Below are 23086 nucleotides of genomic sequence, written 5' to 3' on the forward strand. Positions count from 1 at the left end.
GGTTCCAAATCACATCAATTAAGATAAGGATAAGGTGTCAGCGAAAGGAATAGTCCCTCATCAGTGGAAGGAATGGTGCCAGTGGAAGGAACAGTGCCCCATTGTTAATGTCTGTAGAAGGTAATAGTACCCCACCATTGGTATCAGTGGAAGAAATGGTGCCTCATCATTGGTATCAGTGGGAGGAATGGTACCTGATTCTTGGTGTCAGTGGAAGGAATGGTGCCTCGTTGTTGGTGTTAGTAGGAGGAATGGCTCCCCATTGTTGATGTCACTGCAAGGAATAGTGCCTTGTTGTTGACGTCAGTGGAAGGTAACAGTACCCAACCATTGGTATCAGTGAAAGAAATGGTGGCTCATCATTGGTGCCAGTGGGAGGAATGATGCCCAATTGTTGGTGTCAGTGGAAGGAATAGCACTTAATATCAGTGGAAGGAATGGTGACTCATTGTTGGTGTCAGTAGGAGGAATGATTCCCCATTTTTGGTGGCAGTGGAAGGAATGGTGCCCAATTGTTGGTGTCAGTGGAAGGAATAGCACTTAATATCAGTGGAAGGAATGGTGACTCATTGTTGGTGTCAGTAGGAGGAATGGTTTTCCCCATTTTTGGTGGCAGTGGCAGGAATGGTGCCCCACTGTTGGTGCCAGTCGAAGCAAAAGTGTCCCGTATCAGTGGGAGAAAGTGGGGCCATTTAAAGGCAAGCAAATGGCCACATCTGGCCTGTGGGCTGCAGTTTGGAGACCACTGCCATACACCTCGAGGAGCTTCGAAAACCCTTGCAGTTTGGAGACCACTGGCATAGACCTCTACGAGCTTTGAAAACCCTTGCAGTTTGGAGACCACTGCCATAGACCTCTACGAGCTTCGAAAACCCTTGCAGTTTGGAGACCACTGCCATACACCTTGACGAGCTTCGAAACCCTTGCAGTTTGGAGACCACTGCCATAGACCTTGATGAGCTTTGAACCCTTGCAGATTGGAGGGCAGCCCACCTCAGGGGAGGGTTTTTACTCCCCCAAGACATGGGCATCAAAGTCTCTGGCAGTTGGGTTGAGTGATTTGTGGGCATTGTTCATAGAATAAAATGGGACTATTGAAGTTGAGGTGACTCCAGGGAAGGCAGTGTGCACAGACTATGTACAGGCTTTGTGGGCTGACCACCCAGCCAGGAGCTGTCCTAATGCTAGCTGAGGAGAAGTGTTTGAGGTAAGTTTGGTGATGGGGAAGGTCGCTCTGTGTGAGTCACGTCCTGGAACTTTCCATGTGCCCAGTGGGGTTGGCTAAGTAACCAGGCAGGCGGACTCCTGCACCCCGGCGTTGTTGGAGGGGGGGGGGCGGTCGGTGTCAGTTGCTGAGTGGGGGGGGGGGGAATTGGAAGGACAATGGGAGGGGGCAGGAGGAGGAGGGGAGTAAACGAGCGACCTAGCGACTCCGAAGAAGAGAGAGAGAGAGAGAGAGGAAGGAGAGAGGGAGGGGTATAATAATGGAGGTGGGCGGTTCGGTGCTTGGTGCTGAAGGATACACTGAAGAAGAAGATCCCTGAGCTCGGAACGCGCGTTCCCACCCGCCCTCACCCCCCTCCCGATCTGCGCTCGATTGTGGATCCTGTGGATTGCCGGGGAGCCGCCGCCGCTGAGTGTATACACAGCCATCCCTCCTCACACATATACACGGCTCGGTGTACCCAGTGAGTGTGCCCGGGCTGAGTGTGTATGTGTGTGTGAGGGAGAGAGGCGGCTGCGCAGCTTCTGTGCGCACACACACCAGCAGCACACACTGGCATTTCAGAGGAGGCCAGGCATACACAACTGAGAGAAAAGTAGTCTGTTCAACCCGGCAACGGCTCCCAGACCCCCCGGCCCCCTCCAGCATGGCTTCCGAAGAACTCTATGAGGTATTGTAACCCGGCCGGGCACGGACACTCCGTGAGGGGGCGTTGGGTGGGGAAACAAGTGACCCTTCCAGGCAGCTCTTCTTCCCCTTTTCTCCCCCCCCTTCCCCCGGTAGTTGTGTGTATGTGTAGAGTTGTGTACTCCTGTCCCTCCTTCCTCCTGCACCTTCATCTTCCTCCTCCTCTTCCTCGTCTACAGCACTCCTGTAAGAGCCCGTATGCTGCTCAGCACTCATCAGCAAGCAGTTTGCTGGACAGAAATCATGAGCAGAGCCAAGTGTTGGGCCGGCCTTCCTCCTCCTCCTCCTGCAGCCGTGATGAGGAAGATGAGGGGGGAGAGAGAGAGAGAGAGAGAGAGGGGGCACACAGCCAGCCCTCACACTCACTTTGCTGGGCTTCGGAGAAAAGTGCTGTGGAGGGGAAGGCAGGGTGACCAGAGACTTTTCACGAACTCCTCCGCCGACATATGGGTGCTGGAGCCGAGATTGGGAGGAAAAGTCATCTTTGTGAATGTGCTGAGGCAGCAAGGCACGTAACGTGGGGAGGGAGGGAGGGCAGACACGTGTGATTGGGGATAAATAGGGGGGGATCCCAACTATTGGCAAACTACTACTACTCTGTGCTCACAGACTTCTCCTTTTCCACATGGCTGCACAAAAAAAGTATTGAAATATGTGTCTGGGAATGTATCATTCAAGCAAGGGAGCAACATAAACAAATGACTCTTCTTTATGTATTTGTAGTTCTATCCATTTGTTTCTGAGATTTGCACAGTCAGTTGGAAGACCACACTCTTTGTCTATGGCAGTTAGGATATTAAACTAGGTCTTGTCCCTGCCCCCAGACTGCTGATTGGGCGGTGAAGGGAGAAGCAGCTAACTGATGAGCTCATCTTCCTGCCACTCTGCTCTCTCCTACTTGTTTAGTGCCTTCGCACTACAGATTGGCACCTTGAGCTGCTTACAGTCTTAACTCTCTTGTGGCCCTTAGGTGCTTATAAAGTGTATTCATTTAGCACACCATACTGGAACCATGCCGCAAGGCTTGCCATACATTATACAGTTTTCTTATTCAAGTTCCTTTAGATTTACCTTCAACTATGAAGTACAAAGACTGTAAATGGACTTTGCTGTCTATTCACACAGGACTGCCCTCCGCTCTGATCTGCCTCAATGGAAGGGAACAGATCCCCCCCCCCCCCCCCCTTTTTTTTTTTTTTTTTTTTTTTTTTTTTTTTTTTTGTGGATTGTATTGGAGGTAGGCGGGTGTAAACAAATACAAGTCTGCTTGCGCCTGCCAGTTCATAGAAGTGAATAGAGTCCAGTCTAGTCTGCCTAAAAAAATGCAATGCAAGGGTTGTAAAGGGACTCCGCTGTCCCTTTACATCGGTACACCAGACGGTCCTCTGATCTGCTTAAATGAAGGGGGAAAGAACCTTCATTTTTTTTTTTTTTTTTCCCTTAGTGGATTGTATTGGAGGTAGGCGGGTGTAAACAAATACAAGTCTGTTTACACCCGCCAGTCCATAGTAGTGAATAGAGTCCAGTCTGGTCTGCCTAAAAAAAAATACAATGCAAGGGTTGTAACCGACGGCCCTCTGATCTGCTTAAATGAAGGGGGGAAAAAAACGTCTTTTTTTTTTTTTTTTCCCTTAGCAGATTGTATTGGAGGTGTCTTGGCAACGTCTTAGCAACAAGACAGGACATGATGATGCCATCTCTGGAAGTTTTTCAGCCAGGATTCAGGAGATCCTTAAATCCTTACACCTACAGCAAGGGCAATATTTAACTTTGGTCAAAGTTCCACAGTTTGTTTTTATCTATAGGTGCGCCTTCTTGCAAAGACAGTTTTATGGTAAAAGTAAACTAACCCTTTAACGTTATACTTTCAATACTTGCTTTTAAAAACAAATTTCTTAATAAACATATACAGTGCCTTGAAAAAGTATTCTTCCCCTTTGAAATGTTCCACATTGTGTCATGTTACAACCAAAAACGTAAATGTATTTAACCACTTAAGGACCGAGCCTCTTTCTGAGATTTGGTGTTTACAAGTTCAAATCATTTTTTTTTTGCTAGAAAATTACTTAGAACCAAGGTGTATTTGATTTAAATCACTAGTAAAATAGCTTGATTTAAATCAACTTGATTTAAATCATAATTTTTAAAAAGGAGCTGTCATCTCTGTCCTGCAGCGGCTCCTCCTCTGACCCGCTGTTGACTCACCGACATTCCCATTCACTTTAATGGGATGGCTGGTGAGGCGGCAGTGACACAATAAGGTGAGGGACGTGGCGGCAGCAGGTGAGTGGATGCCCGCTAACGGGCGCTGCCATGATGGATCTGAAATGACAGGTGCGCTTTAAATGTAAGAACTTATTCTTGCTGGTAGTTAGAATCTTTAATATTTGCAAACAAAATTCAGGTTTCCTATTTAGAATAATAAGCTGTCAGGCTAGTAAAACAGCGATATCAGAACCGATTCAATGATACAGTTTGTAGTGTACATAGATTTGCAAAACAATGGGATAAAGGAATATTCCTGAATTTTATCTCATGGTTACTGTGAAATTGTGTGAATGCATCAATGCAGTGCATATTATCTCAGCCTGCAGACCTTGGATGTAAATATTGCAGAATATACAGCCTCATACTACATAACTAAGCTCCATTTCATGCTGAATAAACTACATTTTTAATGTATCTTAAATAGAAAACTATCTTTTAGATAGATTTGTACTAAAAAAGCATTTTATAAAAATTTTTTAAAAAATCGATTTAAAAAAAAAATCGATTTATATCCACCCTGCTTAGAACCCCCAAATATTATTATTATATATTGTTTTTTTTCTAACACCATAGTGAATAAAATGGCGGTCGTTGCAACATTTTCTGTCACACTGTATTTGCGCTGCGGTCTTACAAGCGCACTTTTTTTTGGAAAAAACTTGTGCATTAAAAAATAAGACAACAGTAAGATTAGCCCATTTTTTTTTTTATATTGTGAAAGATAATGTTACGCCGAGTAAATTGATACCCAACATGTCACACTTCAAAATTGCACTCGTGGAATGGCAACAAACTTTTACCCTTAAAAATCTCCATAGGTGACATTTAAAAAATTATACAGGTTGCATGTTTTGAGTTACAGAGGAGGTCTAGAACTAGAATTATTGCTCTAATGATCGCTGTGATACCTCACATGTGTGGTTTGAACACCGTTTTCATATCTGGGCACTGCTCACGTAAGCGAGCTCGGCGGGACAGGGCACGTTAAAAATATATTTTTTTTACTTTTTATTTTTACACTGTTCTTTTAAAAAAATAAATTGTGTCACTTTTATCTCTATTACAAGGGATGTAAACATCCCTTGTAATAGAAAAAAAGCATGACAGGACCTCCTAAATATGAGATCTGGGGTCAAAAAGACCTCAGATCTCATATTTACACTAGAATGCAAAAAAAAAAGTCCCTTTTTAAGAGCTATGGGCGGAAGTGACATTTTGACGTCGCTTCAGCCTTGCAGTGGTATGGAGCTGGGTGGGGGCCATCTTTCCCTCACTCAGCTCCATACCACACATGGAAAAAGACCCGATCGCCTCCGCCGGTTAGCGGCGGAAGGCACCGGTGCATGACAGGTGGGTGGGGGCCCTCTCCCACCACCGATAAAAGCGATCTCACGGCGAATCCACTGCAAAGACCACTTTTATCTGAAACCAGACCTCTCACTGAAGAAGAGGATACTGGGGTTATGGTAGCTAGCTGTTGCCATAACAATATTCCTCTTCAAAGTGCCAACGTATATTGGCGAGTGGTTAATTGGCACATAATTGTGAAATGGAAGGAAAATGATAAATATTTGTAAAAAAAATTGAAAACCAAATATCTGAAAAGTGTGGCGTGCATTTGTATTCGGACCCCCTGAGTCAATACTTTGTAGAACCACCTTTCATTGCAATTACAGCTGCAAGTCTTTTTGAGGATGTCTCTACCAGCTTTGCACATTTAGAGTAACATTTTTGCCCATTCTTCTGCAAAATAGCTCAAGCTCTGTCAGATTGGATGGAAAGTGTCTGTGAACAGCAATTTTCACGTTTAAAGTAGCTTTGGCTGTATGTTTAGGGTCGTTGTTCTGCTGAAAGGTGAACCTCTGCCCCAGGCTCAAGTCTTTTGCAGACTTCCATCAACTCTGACCAGCTTCCCTGTTCCTGCTGAAGAAAAGCATCCCCACAACATGATGTTGCCACCACCATATTTCACGGTGGGGATGGTGTGTTTAGGGTGATGTGCAGTGTTAGTTTTCCGTCACACATAGCATTTTGCTTTTAGGCGAAAAAGTTAAAATTTGGTCTCCTCTGATCAGAGCACCTTCTTCCACATGTTTGCTTTGTCCCCCCATGGCTTCTCGCAAACTGCAAATGGAACTTTTTATGGCTTTCTTCTTGCCACTCTTCCATGAAGGCCAGATTAGTGAAGCATACGACTAATAGTTGTCCTGTAGACAGGTTCCCCCACCTGATCTGTGGATCTCTGCAGCTCCTTCAGAGTTACCATGGGCCTCTTGGCTGCTTCTCTGATTAATGCTCTCCTTGCCTGGCCTGTCAGTTTAGGTGGATGGCCATGTCTTGGTAGGTTTGCAGTTGTGCCATACTCTTCATTTTCAGATGATAGATTGAACAATGCTCTGTGAGGTGTTCAAAGCTTGGGATATTCTTTTTATAACCTAGCCCTGCTTTCAGCTTTTCCACAACTTTATTACTGATCTGTCTGGTGTGTTCCTTGGCCTTCATGCTGTTTCTGCACTAAGGTTCTCTAACAAACTTAAGAGGGCTTCACAGAACAGCTGTATTTATACTGAGATTAAATTACACACAAGTGGACTCTATTTACTAGGCGACTTCTGAAGGCAATTGGTTCCACTAGATTTTAGTTAGGGGTATGAGGCTGAGTTCACACTTAGTGCGGACACGGCTCACAGCAGGGGGTCCGGTGCATCCCCGTTCTCCATTTCAGGGACGAATTAGGCCCGATTTTTATTTATTTATTTTTGCCTGAAATCAGACCTGAAACGGAGCCAAAGATGCGGAGGACCCCTGTGCAATCCGCTCTCCGGCCGCCACGGAGATATGTGAACTGGCTCCATTGAGAACTGGTCAGACTCTCCTGTGAATTGGATGTGGGGAAACCTGCATCCAATTTGCACTAGTGTGAACCCAGCTTCAGGGTAAAGGGGGCTGAATACAAATGCAAGCCACACTTTTTTCAGATATTTATTTGTAAATAATTTTGAAAACTATTTATCATTTCCCTTCCACTTCACAATTATGTGCCACTTTGTGTTGGTCTGTCACATCAAATCCCAATAAAATACATTTCCGTTTTTTGGTTGTAACATGACAAAATGTGGAAAATTTCAAGGGGTATGAATACTTTTTCAAGGCACTGTATCGGCAAGAAATGTCTTTTGGCATCCTAGAGCTCATCTTTAAAGAGAGACTATAGGTTGGAATATCCTGTCCATTTGAGCATAGCAGCTAACTAGACTCCTAAATATAAAGTGTCTGTTAACCCAAAAAAAATAAAATTCAGATCCTGGTCCTTTAAACCAGATTAAACAGTACAGTGCTTGTGCTGTGTAACGTGCCCCCCTCCAAACTGTAAAAAAATCCTCCTGAACCTGCCACTTCCTGTATCTCCTCTCTGTACTGACCACGAAAATCAGGGCTGCTAAAGCCTGACCAACGTGGCCAGAGTGCATCACTCCGTCATACGCAGCTCTGAATTCTCCCCCCCTCCTCCTTACCTGTCAGCTCCCTCTCTTCGTCTCTGTCTCCACCCCAACCCCCCCCCCCCGTCTATTGTTAAAAATAAAAAACCTACAATGGTCACTGCCAGCCCCTCTATTAGAGCCTGGAATACCACACTATGTAAGTCATTTCTAAAAACGAGCGTTACAAATACCTAATTAGAGCTTTCTTCAGGCCGATCATGTGACTCAAGGCCGCTTTACAGCTCCGAGACAGGGCTCATGTCTAATGGCTAATGTCAGAGTGAGATCTTGGCCCCTCCCACAGAAGCCCTGTATCGGAGCTGTAAAGTGGCCGCGAGTCACGTGACCAGCCTGAAGATAGCTCTAATTAGGTATTTACAATGCTCGTTTTTAGAAATGACTTACATAGTGTGGTATGCCAGGCTCTAATAGAGGGGCTGGCAGTGAGTTATAGTTTAGACTTAACAAACACTTTAAGCAAGGAGATCTAAGTCAGGAGAAAATGCTTATCATAATCTGGCTGTTGGGATGACCTGCATTAACAGTACTAAGTGAAATGCTGAAAGTATTGCTAAATTAAACATCTGTGCCATATCCATTATATATTTTGTTTTTTCATTTGCTTTTGATTAGGTACCCAAAAGATCTATTTGTTCAATATCTGTTTATCTACTGCTAATTGGATACTCTTGGAGTAGCCTGATAACTGTCATTCACAGCATCCACTTATTAAGTGTATTGGGTCATGAACAGGCAAGAATTCAAATAATTCAATGAGGATCAAAATGTTGATTGTTGTTGGCGTTTTTAGTCTATTCACTGCATGATTGTTTGTGATTATTGTAGGTGTTGCTGGTAATCTGATGGTGTGAAAATGCCAGTTATTTAGTTCTGGAAATATGCAGAACAAGTATCCCCACCCTATGATTTTGGCCCAGCAAGCCTAGTCAATGGAATATTCTGCATTATTGTACTGCACAGTTGAGTGTTTTGTGTGCTTGAGCAATATAGACATAGAAAATGTGCATGTTTTCATAATATCTCAGTTTTGCAGAGTTTGCTTCATACATTATTCCAATAGTAGTTCATGAAGTATGACTAAGAAAAACTGTGTAATGTTGTACCGCTGTTTTCTTGAAAAATGTTTTTGTCTTCAAATTTCATCTGTGGTTGAAATCCTGACCAAGCTATATTGGAAGGTAGACCTTTTTTAGGGATCATGGCTTCTATTACTCGGTCTGTTAAATTGATAGACAATTGAGATTAAAATCAGTTTCCTAATCTATATTAGGTAGCATTATGACTATAAAAATCTAGGAACAAACCAATTACTTCCATTTGAATGTGGCTTTCAACCCTTTACCCTTTAGGAACTCATAGGAATAGTCATATTTTCTAATAGACATTAGCCACCATGACATCGGATGTAGAATGCCTGAGAATGATAATTGGGTAATTCATTGTTTCCACCTTGTAATTGTATTTCAAATAATTTAAGTACATTTGGAGCTTGCTAATAATGCTGTTTGAATGTGTTGTATGTTGGCATTAAGGGCGATCATTATTCATTTAGTCTGGTACTCCCAAATTTCTTCTAAGAGCCCTTGCACACTGGGGCGGGGGCGGCGTCGGCGGTAAAACGCCGCTATTATTAGCGGAGTTTTACCGTCAGTATTCAGCCGCTAGCGGGGCGGTTTTACCCCCCGCTAGCGGCCGAGAAAGGGTCAAATACCACCGCAAAGCGCCTCTGCAGAGGCGCTTTGCCGGCGGTATAGCCGCGCCGTCCCATTGATTTCAATGGGCAGGAGTGGTACACTCCGCTCCTTCACCGCTCCGAAGATGCTGCTGGCAGGACTTTTTTTACCGTCCTGCCAGCGCACCGCTCCAGTGTGAAAGCCCTCGGGGCTTTCACACTGGATACACAGCAGCGGCACTTTCAGGTCGGTTTGCAGGCGCTATTATTAGCGCAATAGCGCCTGCAAACCGCCCCAGTGTGCAAGGGCTCTAAATCTGTGATTGCATTTTTTATTCAGTTTATTTAATTCAAAACTGTTTTGCATCATAGTTTACTGTTTCACTCATCTTTAAAAGGCTCCAGAATTTTTTCAGAAACCCTTCCGTTATCTTTATTTACGTTACGCATTTAACTTTTTGCCAGTGAACTTGTGATTTTTTTTTTTTTTTTTCCTTACTGTTGTACGCAGCTTTTGGGTCGATTCAGCATGATACCCGAACAGTAAGCGTCTACTAAGCTGTTTATCTCTATTTAGCACTTCAAATGTATCAACACATGTTAGTACATGATGGTGATCTTCCTTTCTTTTGTCTTCATGCTCTTGAGAGGGTAGATACCTATATCAGGGGTGGAAATATAAAATCTAAACTTTTTTAAGGCTTTATAAATATTTTACTAATTTGTTTACATTTCATAGAGTAGATTTTTTTTCTTTTTCTTTCTGTTGAAAAACTGCGTTTTTTTAACAATGAGAATTACAGACAGCATTTTGGAAAATGAATGGTTAAAAGAGAGGAATATATATGTGCTTGTTTAAATCTGGTAATGTGTTTTTAATTATGATGTGCTCAAGACCCAATCAGGATCAAAACGTTTAGTGTTTGGAAGGATTCTGGGTGGTTTTAAAAGACTGAAATACATTTGCCTATGGGATGTGATGATGAGCGTATTGGATCTTGTGAGGTGCAAGGGCATCTTTCACTGGACTGAACAGCAGGAACAGGCCCTTTAGGTGGGCTGTAATGCTGGTAAGGAGGGGCTCCTATTATTTTGTTTACTGTGATTGGTTGCGTGGTGATGAGGAAGTCAGGATCTTACTGGCTCCTGATTGTCCACAGTTGGCTGTGAGCTGTTACTGACAGCTAAGTCACAGTTCTGGGGTCACCAATCGATCAAGCCCTGGAAAAGCCCAGTGACGGATATATGCAACAGATGAATGTCAAGGCCTACCCACTGTGCTGCCACTTATTTGTGAGATGTTGTTGTAAAGGGGTTAAAGCATGAGGTGAGCTGATTATCTATTTTGTTTAGTACTTGGCAGTTCAGCTTTCTCCTGTAAATTGGGCCTTCAAAACTTCTTCAGGTTATTTGGTAGTGTGTTACCTGACAGGCTTTGCAAAAACTGTATTCAAGCAGGTGTAATGATATGAATACATTGACAGGCATGAAAGAGGCCCCTTCAACTGATAACTTAATTTCTCCTTCAGCAAACATTGGCTGAACCATGGAAAATACACCATTTAATATCTTTCTTCATGATGAAGATGGAAAAAGAGCTGAAGCATATAATTGCAAATCCATGACATCGGCAGTACCTGCTATGATCTGCCCTCCAAGTTTAACATTTAGCCAATACAGAGCATGTGGAAGAAATCAAAATTATTATGATTTTACATAAAATTTTACAGATAAATTATTTTGAGATATATTGGGGAAGTATCTTCTGAGTTAGGATTTGAAGTAGCTTCCTTGGAAGTCATTAAGAATACATGTAGGTCAAAATCTTTCACTTTACTAAGGCAGCCCATTATTAGACACTTTATTTTGTTCAACCACAGGGTTGAAATGAAAAAGAATGCCCAATTTCCCCCATCCATACACTTGTTGTGGATGGGGGAATCCTTCCCACAGAAGGTATTGTATTTTGACAGCAGGGAGATTTTCCCACCATCAGAATACACTGATTTGACCTCACTGATCGATCGGGGAAAAAACCAACAGTGGTTGCACAGATTTTGATCTGGAGATCAACTTCTGTACAACCCACTTCCTCTTACATAGACCAAAATTTGCCTAGTCCTTGCTGAACCATAAGAATTTTGATCCAAGTATGCGTAAAGCGGACCTTCAGTTATTTTTTTTCAACTTTCAATCTTTCAAATCTTATGCCCTTGTTTTCACTATGGATAGTAAAACTTTTTTTCTGCCAGTAAATACCTTATATAGCCCACTTCCTGCTTCTTGTCTGGTCATTAGCCTAGGCTTATGACATCATGCACAGCTCTCTCACTCTTGTGACAGTTTGCCAGGAAGGGAGGGGGGATGAGTCATAATAGGGCCAGTGAGAGCTGCAGAGCTGGAGGTGTGCCTCTTTTTTTGTCTGTGTAAATCCAGGAGAAGTGAACAGGCAGCAACTTCAGCTGCCCACAGTTAAAATGGTTGCAGCCAGACTCAGTGGAGGGAGATTTCTGCAGCATATTTGGCAAGTACAGAATCACAATATATATAAAATTATTTCCAAATTGTTCGGAGGAAAGCTTCAGAATGACAAACATGTTTTTATTACAAATGATGTGAGCAAACTGCGTTTCCTCTTTAAAGGGCTTACCTTATTAGCTGCTTTTATTTGTCATTGCGTGTTCTTTTACCATGCACACTCAAGCTACTATCATCTTTGAGTTTTTTCAGTTTTTTGGTCCTTTTACTTGTATACATGCATGTTCTTTTCAGTTAGCTTTTTGAGCTTTTACCTTTCTTTTTGTTATAAAAGTTTAATCTGTAAAAACCCTATAATGCCCCATTCATATATTTAGAATTACTTGGAAAAAAAGTCTTGGTTTCCAAATGTGTTACTTTAACGTGTGATTTCACTCATTGATGGTGTTTTAGATTCCGAAGATAATGCGTCTAATTGAACAGTTTAATTTAATTGGCATTTAACTATTGCACGACTCTATTTCTCATAAATATTTTTTTTTCATGAGTTATTTTTATACCAACTCCTAAAATGGTTCTTTCTGCTCTCATAAAACTTTAAAAGTGTAACTCCACTTGTGTGTGGAAAAAAAATTGCAAATTTTAAAAAATATATATATATAGCATATACATTAGCGATCTAAGTTATGTGAAATGTCATTTCACCTTGTGCGGTTGTCTTACTGATTTTTCAAGAAGTCTGCATAAAGATACAAATTTGATTTTGGGGATCCCCTGAAACGGAAATGTCATTTTTGGGAGATACTTCCTAAAGGAAAACAGGTCTATAGAGATGCAGCAACCGAATGATAATTATGAAATCACTTCCATTCACATTCATTTTGCACATGGACACAGACAAATGGCTATTTCTTCAGAATAACGAAAGGTTGGAATCTGCAAAAGTTTGTCAAAAAACTTGCAATGTACATAGATCACACAGAGGGAAATGTTTATTTTCTTAACAATAGTGGAGTTACTCTTTAAGCCTAGACAGAGACTAGAAGTAATTTTGGGAGCTAAATCCTGTATGATCTTTGTGAATTAACTTTTACATACAAAAGTCGATACTCTAACATGGATGGTGGTAACGCAGCAGATCATACAATAATATCCATGTCACGTTCACAATTTTGTAGCAGCTACAAAATTGCTCTCAATAGCATTTTTTTCTAGGAAAAAAATGTATTGCAGTCATGAAAAGGTCTGCATTATGCAGAGTGATTGACTTTTGTTTAATATTTGGAGTTAGTTCTAGAATCGATAGCTCCAGGAGCTTACTCATGTTACCCAGCGTAGCTGCTGATGACCATGGCACATCAGCAATTTGTAGCTTACTGAAGATGCCTGATTGACGAAATGCATAGAGGCGGGACTTCCGGTCCAGGGCTCCTGTACCGGTGACATCAGATCAGGTCGGCAATGTCCGGTAATCGGAACGTACGCCTGCTTCCATTTATATACACAGAGCTGGTTATCTTGATGCCAGAAAACAGGCGCTTATACATGTGAGTGCATTTTATTATCTTTTATTGGAATTGTTTTCAATATATAGTGCACTATGGGAGATCTTTTGGCCTTTGTATGTTTTTTGGGCTATGTGATGAGTGAGAAGAGTACCTTTCTAAACAATAGGGAATCCAGTCTGGGGGCACCTAATTGCTTGGAGAAAAGGGTACAGAGTGTCTTGTCATCTATACAGAGTGCATATACAGTACCTCACAAAAGTGAGTAACACCCCTCACATTTTTGTAAATATTTTATTACATCTTTTCATGTGACAACGCTGAAGAAATAACACTTTTCAATGTAAAGTAGTGAGTGTACAGCTTGTATAACAGTATAAATTTGCTGTCCCCTCAAAATAACTCAACACACAACCATTAATGTCTAAACCTCTGGCAACAAAAGTGAGTACACCCCTAAGTGAAAATGTCCAAATTGGGCCCAAAGTGTCACTATTTTGTGTGGCTACCATTACTTTCCAGCACTGCCTTAACCCTATTGGACATGGAGTTCACCAGAGCTTCACAGGTTGCCACTGGAGTCCTCTTCCACTCCTCCATGAAGACATCAGAGAGCTGGTGGATGTTAGAGACCTTGCGCTCCTCCACCTTCCATTTAAGGCCCCTTTCACACGATCGGACCGTTCAGGTCCGCCTGTCAGTTTTGACGGCGGACGTGAACGGGCGCTCCATGTTAGCCTATGGAGCGACGGATGCCAGTGGAGACATGTCCTCTGACATCCGACCCGGTCCGATCCGCTAAAAGCAGATGGATGGCCCTACGTCCAGGTCCGTCGCTGGCGACGTTTTCATCCGATCCCTCCATAGGCGGCAGCGGCGCCTGACAAGCCCCTCCCCGCTCAGTGAGCAGAGAGGGACCTGTCATCCGCCGGCTCAGCGGAGATCAACGGACTGATCTCCTGCTGAGCCGGCGGACTCCGTGGAAGCGGAGTCCGCCTCGTGTGAAAGGGGCCTTAGGTCTGGAGACATGCTTGGCCAGTCCATCACCTTTACCCTCAGCTTCTTTAGCAAGGCAGTGGTTGTCTTTGAGGTCGTTATATTGGAATATTGCCTTGCGGTCCAGTCTCTGAAGGGCGGTGATCATGCTCTGATTCAGTATTTCACAGTACATGTTGGCATTCATGGTTCCCTCAATGAACTGTAGCTCCCCAGTGCTGGCAGCACTTATGCAGCCCCAGATCATGACACTCCCACCACCATGCTTGACTGTAGGCAAGACACCCTTGTCTTTATACTCCTCATTTGGTTGCCGCGACACACGCTTGACACCATCTGAACCAAATAAGTTTATCTTGATCTCATCAGACCACAGGACATGGTTCCAGTAATCCATGTCCTTAGTCTTCTTGTCTTCAGAAAACTCCTTGCAGGCTTCCTTGTGCATCATCTTTAGAAGAGGCTTCCTTCTGGGACAACAGCCATGCAGACTAATTTGATGCAGTGTGCAGCACTCATACGTCTATTTCCCAAAGACAACCTCTGGATATGACAATGAGCATGTGCACTTAACTCCTTTGGTCGACCATGGCGAGGCCTGTTCTCAGTGGAACCTGTCCTATTAAACTGCTGTATGGTCTTGGCCACCGTGCTGCAGCTAAGTTTCAGGGTCTTGGCAATCTTCTTATAGCCTAGGCCATCTTTAGGTAGAGCAACAATTATTTTTTTCAGATCCTCAGAGTTCTTTGTCATGAGGTGCCATGTTGAACTTTCAGTGACCAGTATGAGAGAGGAAGAGCGACAACACCAAATTTAACACACCTCCTCCCCATTCACGCCTGAGACCTTGTAACACTAAGGAGTCACATGACACCGGGAAGGGAAAATGGCTAATTGGGCCCAATTTGGACATTTTCACTTAGGGATGTATTCACTTTTGTTGCCAATGGTTTAGATTAATGTCTGTGTGAGTTATATTAAGGGGACAGCAAATTTACACTGTTATACAAGCTGTACACTCACTACTTTACATTGTAGCAAAGTGTCATTTCTTAAGAGCCGGTTCACACTAGAAGCGGCACGACTTGCAGGTCGCCTCACCGAGGCGACCTGCACACGACTGCCAGGGCGACTTGCAAGACGACTTCTATATAGAAGTCTATGCAAGTCGCCCCCAAAGTAGTACAGGAACCTTTCTTCTAAGTCGGAGCGACTTGCGTCGCTCCGATTAGAACGGTTCCATTGTACAGAACGGGAGGCGACTTGTCAGGCGGCTAGGTCGCCTGACAAGTCGCCCCCGTGTGAACCGGCTCTCAGTGTTGTCACATGAAAAGATATTATAAAATATTTACAAAAATGTGAGGGCTGTACTCCCTTTTGTGAGATACTGTACCTTCTTGTACAAAGAGGTCATACATATTTGGTGAGTGAGAATTCTACATGCACATGTGGTGAAGAAGTTTTTCCTTTTCTTTTCTCACTGAGGTGGAGGACAAGAAGATGTTCACAGTTTATCACAGGACACTGGGATTAAAGCCCTGAGGCTATATGGATATTGTTGGGCACATGAAGTGTGGTGGATATTTATAAGCACTTGCACATACAGTATTTGATTTTGCTGAGTTCATGTTTTATCTGTTTTTCTAGAACTAGCGCTACCTTTTTTTTTCTTTGTGAGCTTTACACTTAACAAAGCACAGATGGCATCACACATACACAGAAAGTACAGAAAATGTTTTATTTGGAAGCACAGGTATTTTTTTGCAATTTTTAGCTGCCTAGGGAAGTATTGTAGTCCGCGACAGTACTTCAGTACTGACAGTACCAGCTTCAAATCGCCAGAGAAAACAATCAGAAGGATTTGTAGCTGCCACAAATCTCTACTACCAATTGGATAACTTAACTTAGCTTTAACTTGGTAAAAAAAAAACAGTAGTATTGTTCTGTCAACATTTTGGCAAAATCTCTCCTTTTTTGGTACATTTTAATAAGTTCTAGGCCCATTTGCAGTCCTGTGGTGCTTTGTATTTCCAGTCATGACGCACACATTTTTGAATGAGCATTCCCCTATTCATCCGTAGGTGGTGTTTATTTTTTTTAAGGGTGTATACTTAGGGCCATTCACACTAAAATTCAATGCGGGTAAGCTGCATTCCCCTGCAGCTTCCTGCACTGCCATTGCAATCTGCTGCAGGTATCAGTGCAAAGTTAACACCCCAGACACAGGTTGTTTGCCCACACTGGCCAAAAATACCATGCAATGCGGTTGCCATGTGTTTAAAAAAAGTAGTGCATGCACTACTTTTGGTGCAGTGCAGTTTCAGCCCATTCAAAATGAGTGGGGCTGAAATTGCACTGCACAGAACTGCATGTGAATCGGTGTTCCCAGTGTGAATGGGCCATTAGGTCTGTACTCGCGGTATGGGGGGGATCTGTCCTCATCAACACAGCTGACTTGAATTCTTAATGAGGAACTTGGGTACCGCGTTTCAATTAGAATCACTTGATAAAATAAAAATTTAACCCTGAATAAAAGCAAATATGCTTAATTGGGATGTTTGAGTCTTGGTGCAATCTATAAATTAAAAAAATACATCTGACATTTGACTTGCTTTACCTAATCTTGATATAAAACAACAATGTGGCGCTCAGAATAAAAATGATATATGGATATAAACCTTGATTGACTGAGGTATAAATGGTGAATGAACATCCAATAAAGTGAGAATTAATATGATAAAATGATGAGTGAAAACAGAGCAATGTGCAAAGTTACTCAAAGTTCATAGGTGAACATCACAAGATAGTCCATCATAAGGAATGAAACACATAAACTCTCGTGCTGTTCGAGGTGAATGAAGACTTGATCTTTAACCCTTTCACGACTAAGCCTATTTTTGAAATTTGGTGTTTACAAGTTAAAATCCGTATTTTTTTCTAGAAAATTACTTAGAGCCCCCAAACATAAAATATATATATATATATATATATATATATATATATATATATATATATATATATATATACAGAGAATCTAGAGAATAAAATGGCGATTGTTGCAAAAATTTGTTACACGGTATTTGTGCAGCGGTGTTTTAAACGCAACTTTTTGGGAAAAGGGACACTTTCATGAATTGGAATGGCGACAAATTACAGTACCTAAAAATCTCCATAGGCGATGCTTAAAAATTTTTTTAGAGTTACAGAGGAGTTCTAGTGCTAGAATTATTGCTCTCGCTCTGACGATCGCGGCGATACCTCACATGTGTGGTTTGAACACCATTTACATATGCGACCTCCGTATGTGTTTTTCTTTGCTGCGCGAGCTTGCGCTTTAAAACATTTTTTTCTTATTTATTTTATTTATTTTTATATTAATAAATTGTGTTAAAAAATGATCACTTTTACTGCTGTCACAAGGAATGTAAACATCCCTTGTGACAGTAATAGGTGGTGACAGGTTCTCTTTATGGAAGGATCCCTCCTTTGCACTTCAAAGTATTCAGATCGCCGTTTTCGGTGATTCTGAACACTGTATATTTTTTTTAAAACCGGCGCAGTTGGTAGCCGAGTAAACGGGAAGTGACGTCATTACGTTGCTTCCGTGGTTACAATTAGGAGACTGGAATGAAGCCGCTTGCGGCTTCGTTCCAGCCTGTCCCTAGCAGCCGGAGGTGGCTAATTGTTGATCGGGCCTCCTGGTGGAACGGGAAGCCCGGTATAACAGCCGAGAGGCTTTTAGCCGCATCGGTTGTTATCCCTGGATAGCCGATTGCCGGCTCTAATAAACAGTATGGGGGTATGACCCCCGAAAGCCGAGTACGCACATCTGCGTAAGCTTGGTGGGAAGGGGTTAAAGTGCAATCAACAAGTTATATGGTTTGCATGCTTACCAGAAATGATGGACTCATATACTGTACAGCATATGATTCAAACAGGCAGTCATGAGGGGATACCTCAGCAGGATCCAACACAAAAAGGTTGATGTTTGGAGGATGAGCCCCATCCGGTGTTGATCGAAAGGTTCCAACATCAAAAGACACACTCCAGAGTGTGCTGTGAACCGCATCGGATGTTAAAGAAATCTGTGATGATATGCATAAAAAACACATTATTGTTTTACATGTTTTTTGCACTATATGTCTAGTGGTGTGTTGGCAGCTTAACAGTCTCTAAGCGCAGTTTTTTACTCTTTTTACCTAATCTTGAGACTTATTACATGAACTTATTAGTAATAGAAGAATAGGGCATTGTCAGTAAATAATACGTTTTTTTCATTAAGGAACATGGGATTCAGAAACAATTGGGTTATAAGGCCTAAAAGAGGATTTGGACACAAGCAAAGTGAGCTCCCTGGTATAATTCCTTTTGCTTCCAGCTTGCCTTTTTTGTTAGGGCCCTAAGTAGATGGATGTCTTTCTCTCCTGAGAAAAATTTGACCAGTTTACTATCCATTTTGTTTCCTTCTTTCAAGATAGAGGTTTTGATTTATTTAGGACTTTATATGCTGGTTGAGCTGGTGTATAGCTATCTGGATTAACTAATCCTCAGCAATAGCTTTGGAGGCTATAGCTGCATCCTGCTGGACTGGATGATTGCAGGGCCTGCCTGGAATGTAACTTTTGGCACTGGGTTTTGCATTGTGGTGCTTTCTAGATATTTGTTTACAGTGTTAGCTGTGATTTAACTTTTCAGGTTCAGAGCTGTGGCAAAGCGTGTGCTGTGATCCTCACTCTAATGACTCGCTTTGGGAAGAAGACTGTGTGGTCCAGTCATCCTTAGCTACTGCATTTGAAGAACCGCTGTGCCCCATTTATTATCCCCTTTTTTACATTAGTTTCTATGAAAAGGGCCGTAATGCTGAGGGACTGCCAGCACACACGCAGCGCCCTTGTTCAGTCATTTAGCATGAGGTTTCACCTACCCACTACTACACACAGCAGACAATAGGGAGTACCCAAGTTTTTATCTTGTATTTGGGCTAAGTTGCCCCTGCTTGCGGTTCACTATGTCAGATCCCAAACACAAGTACCAGCCCCACTAGCTCACGATCCACTAAGCATTATGGGGTGGCCTTCATTGTTCTCTCTCAACTCTGGTGGGTGCGGCCCCTCCTAGGTTTTAACTCTGGAAGGTTTTAACTGCAGATTTTTTGCATGATTTTATAGACCAAATTGCAATTTTAATTGCTGACCCTGTCCGCAGAGACCATAAGCATATCTCAACACCTTCCCGTGTAGAGTCATTATCTGACCTGCCTGCAGCCTTAGCGGCGTTTATTTGAGGATGGGTCTCAAATTCATGCTGGAGAACCTCGGGCTTAAAGAGACCATTCCGGCTCTTATTAATGCTTTGCATGTCAACTTAAAGATGGAGAAGCAGAACCTGTAGCTTCCACTACTCCTGCTAACCGTGTAGGATCCCCACTGCCATCCTAAAGGCAAACTGGGAAACTCCTGATAAACTCTTTACTTATCCCAAACATTTTGCAGTGTAATATTAATTTAATGAGTCCTTTTTAGAAGTGGACTGTTCCTACCTTTTTGATCCATCAGTGTCCTGTCATAAAGCACTGGCGATTCCTGTAGAGCAGTGGTCATCAACCCTGTCCTCAGGGCCCACTAACAGGCCAGGTTTTATGTATTACCTTGGAGAGATGGAGGTTAGAATACTGCAATCACTGAGCAGCAAATTATATCACCCGTGATGTATTTCAGTTATCTTGCAAACCTGGACTGTTAGTGGGCCCTGAGGACAGGGTTGATGACCACTGCTGTAGAGGATGTGCCTGTATTTAAGGATTCCAAAGATTGGTTTGGTGATGCTTTCTAAAACATTTTCTCTGGTAGAACCTGCACTGCAACATGCTATGGTAGTGGTGCTATTCTGTCAAACATTAAGGGAATAGGTTAAACTCCTGAAATGGAAATTCGCTTCATTTCATGACGACCCTCTATTTTTGGAGCTGATGCGTAAATTCTACACTTCTTAGATGGTTTAGTGGATGTCTCTTATTTTATCAGTGAACATGGAGAATACTCTTTGGATGAAACCCTTTTAAAGGATTCCTCTGGGGGTAAAAATACTCCTTTACCCCAAGAGAAGAAGCCTAAGCCTCAAGCTGGGGAGATTCATATCCTTCCCTCATGGCTAAAAAGAGATGCTTTGGTTACTATTAGGCTTTAATCTCTAAGGCCAGAGTCAAATCAGGAGCCCAGTTACACAGTAAACCCTGGGTCTCTAAACTTACAGACAAGTCCTCTTCGGCATGAATGAATGACCCCACTTTTCATAGTTGAAGGACTTCTCTTGGCTTTTGCAGACACCTGGATGGATAACATCTCATTGACAAGGCCAAAATGCAGTGCTGGATGTGCGTGATTTTTGGGCCCTTAGACAGCACTGCATTAACCGCTTGCTGACCAGCCGCCGTCATTATACGGCGGCAGGTCGGCAGGATCCCGCGAACCGTCGTAGCTGTACGTCAGTCCCTTTCAGCGGGATAGCAGGTGCGCACGTGCCGCTCGAGGTGCACGCCTGCTGCACTGTGGGGGTGGTGATGCGCGTGGCCGGTGGGCACGAGAGCCAAAACAGGGACGTGTGTGTCTAAACACACAAATCCCTGTTCTGTGAGGAGAGGAGAGGCCATGAGTTCCTACTAGCTAGGAACAATGATCTGTCATTTCCTCCAGTCACTTCCAATCTGCCTACAGTTAGAACACACACTAGGGAACACAGTTAACCCCTTGATCGCCCCCTAGTGTTAACCCCTTCCCTGCCAGTGACATTTACACAGTAATCAGTGCATTTTTATAGCACTGATCGCTGTATAATTGTCAATGGTCCCAAAAATGTGTCAAGTGTCCGATCTGTCCGTCATAATGTCGCAGTCCCGATTAAAAACCGCTGATCACCGCCATTAGTAGTAAAAAAAAAAAAAAAAAAAAAAAATACTAAAAATGCCATAAATCTTTCCCCTATTTTGTAGATGCTATAACTTTTGCACAAACCAATCAATATACGCCTATTGCAATTATTATTTTTATTTTTTTATCACCAAAAATATGTAGAAGAATACATATCGGCCTAAACTGAGGAAAAAATTAGCTTTAAAAAAAAAAAAATTGGGGATATTTATTATACCAAAAAGTACAAAATATTGTGGGGGTTTTTTTATTTTCAAAATTGTTGCTATTTTTTTGTTTATAGCGCAAAAAATAAAAACCGCAGAGATGATCAAATACCACCAAAAGAAAGCTTTATTTGTGGGAAAAAGGGGCGTCAATTTTGTTTGGGTATAACGTCGCACGACCGCACGATTGTCAGTTAAAGCGTCGCAGTGCCTTATCGCATTGCCTGGTCATTGAGTGGTTTAAAAACAGGCGTGATTTTGTGATGGACATCACTTCATAACCTCAGGAATACTTACAAAAATCCTTGTCTGTAAACATGCGGTGCCATCCAAAAATGTAAGTTAAAGCTCAATCATGCAAAAAATACGCCATGTCTGAACATGATCCATAAACGCCGGTGTATTCTCTGGGCTAAAGCTAATTTAAAATGGTCTGTTGCAAAGTGAAAAACTGTGGTCAGACAAATCGAAAATTTAAATTTGTTTGACCATGAGCATGGCGTTCTCTGGACTAAAGAGATGAGGGACCATCTTGCTTATCAACGCTCAGTTCAAAAGCCTTCATCGATGATGGTTTGGGGATACATTCGTGCATATGGAATGGGCAGTTACCACATTTAGAAAGGCACCATCATTGCTGAAAGATATATCCAGGTTTTGGAGCAGCATATGCTCACATCCAGATGACGTCCTTTTTTTGGGAAGGCCTTGCATATTTCAGCAGGGCAATGCATCTTTAAAAGCAGCTTGGCTTCATAATGGAAAAATCAGGGTGCTTAACTGGCCTTCATGCCGCCCAGACCTTTCACCATTTTAAAATATTTTGTGCGTCTTGAAACAAAAAATACACCAAAGACGACCCAGGACTGTTAGAGCCCATTCACACAGGGGCAACTTTGGATCCGACTTCAAGTCACCCCTAGTCGCCTCAAGTCTCGCTACATGAAAAAATCAATGTAAGTGAATGGATCCGTCTTAATGTACACTACTGCAGTCGCTCCGACTTCAGAAAAGGTTCCTGTACTACTTCAATCCGACTTTAAGGCAACTTGTACCCATTGATTTCAATGGAAGTTGCCTCCAAGTCTGATCACTGTTCATACTGAGGCAACTTTACAGGAAGCAGAAAGGAAACAGAGTAATTTCCTCCACTAAACAGCCAGCCCCCTCCTTCTCACACACAGCTGATAAGCTCTGATTGGCCACTTGTAAAGTTCGCTGTCCTGCAGGCGACTTCAAGTTGTGTTGTAAGTTGCCCCAAGTCGTGCTGTGATTCATACTCAAGTCGTGTCCAAGTTGCCTCCCAAAGTCACGCTGGAAGTCGTGTTGCCCCTGTGTGAATGGGCTCTTAGAATGCTATATCAGGCAGGAATGGCACAAAGTTCCTCTCTCAAAACTCCAGCAACTGGTCACTTCAGTTCCCAGACCTTTCCAGAGTGGTCACTATGATTGTCAATGTGCAAATAAAGTGTCCAAAATAGACTTAAAATTCAAGTGTTCAAATTTAATTGATGAATAGTCCTTTGATATGATAATAATCCCAAAGAGTCTTTCTGCTTCCACCAACACCTCAGTGCTCACAGAACTCTCACCTCATGGGTACATAACATGAGCCTTGGA

General features: G+C 42.6%; 1 protein-coding gene across 1 annotated transcript in view; it reads left to right on the forward strand.

The window, feature by feature from the left end:
* The first annotated feature begins 1512 nt into the window (after positions 1-1512).
* The window catches only part of CDYL (chromodomain Y like), a 119839-nt gene continuing 98265 nt past the window's right edge, over positions 1513-23086 (forward strand). The window contains exon 1 of the mRNA XM_073630992.1: positions 1513-1895. Coding sequence (XP_073487093.1) covers positions 1872-1895 — 24 coding nt within the window. The 5' untranslated portion in view covers positions 1513-1871. The remainder of the gene's footprint in view (positions 1896-23086) is intronic.

Source organism: Aquarana catesbeiana, linkage group LG05 (genome assembly GCF_042186555.1).
Source record: "Aquarana catesbeiana isolate 2022-GZ linkage group LG05, ASM4218655v1, whole genome shotgun sequence".
NCBI lineage: Eukaryota > Metazoa > Chordata > Amphibia > Anura > Ranidae > Aquarana > Aquarana catesbeiana.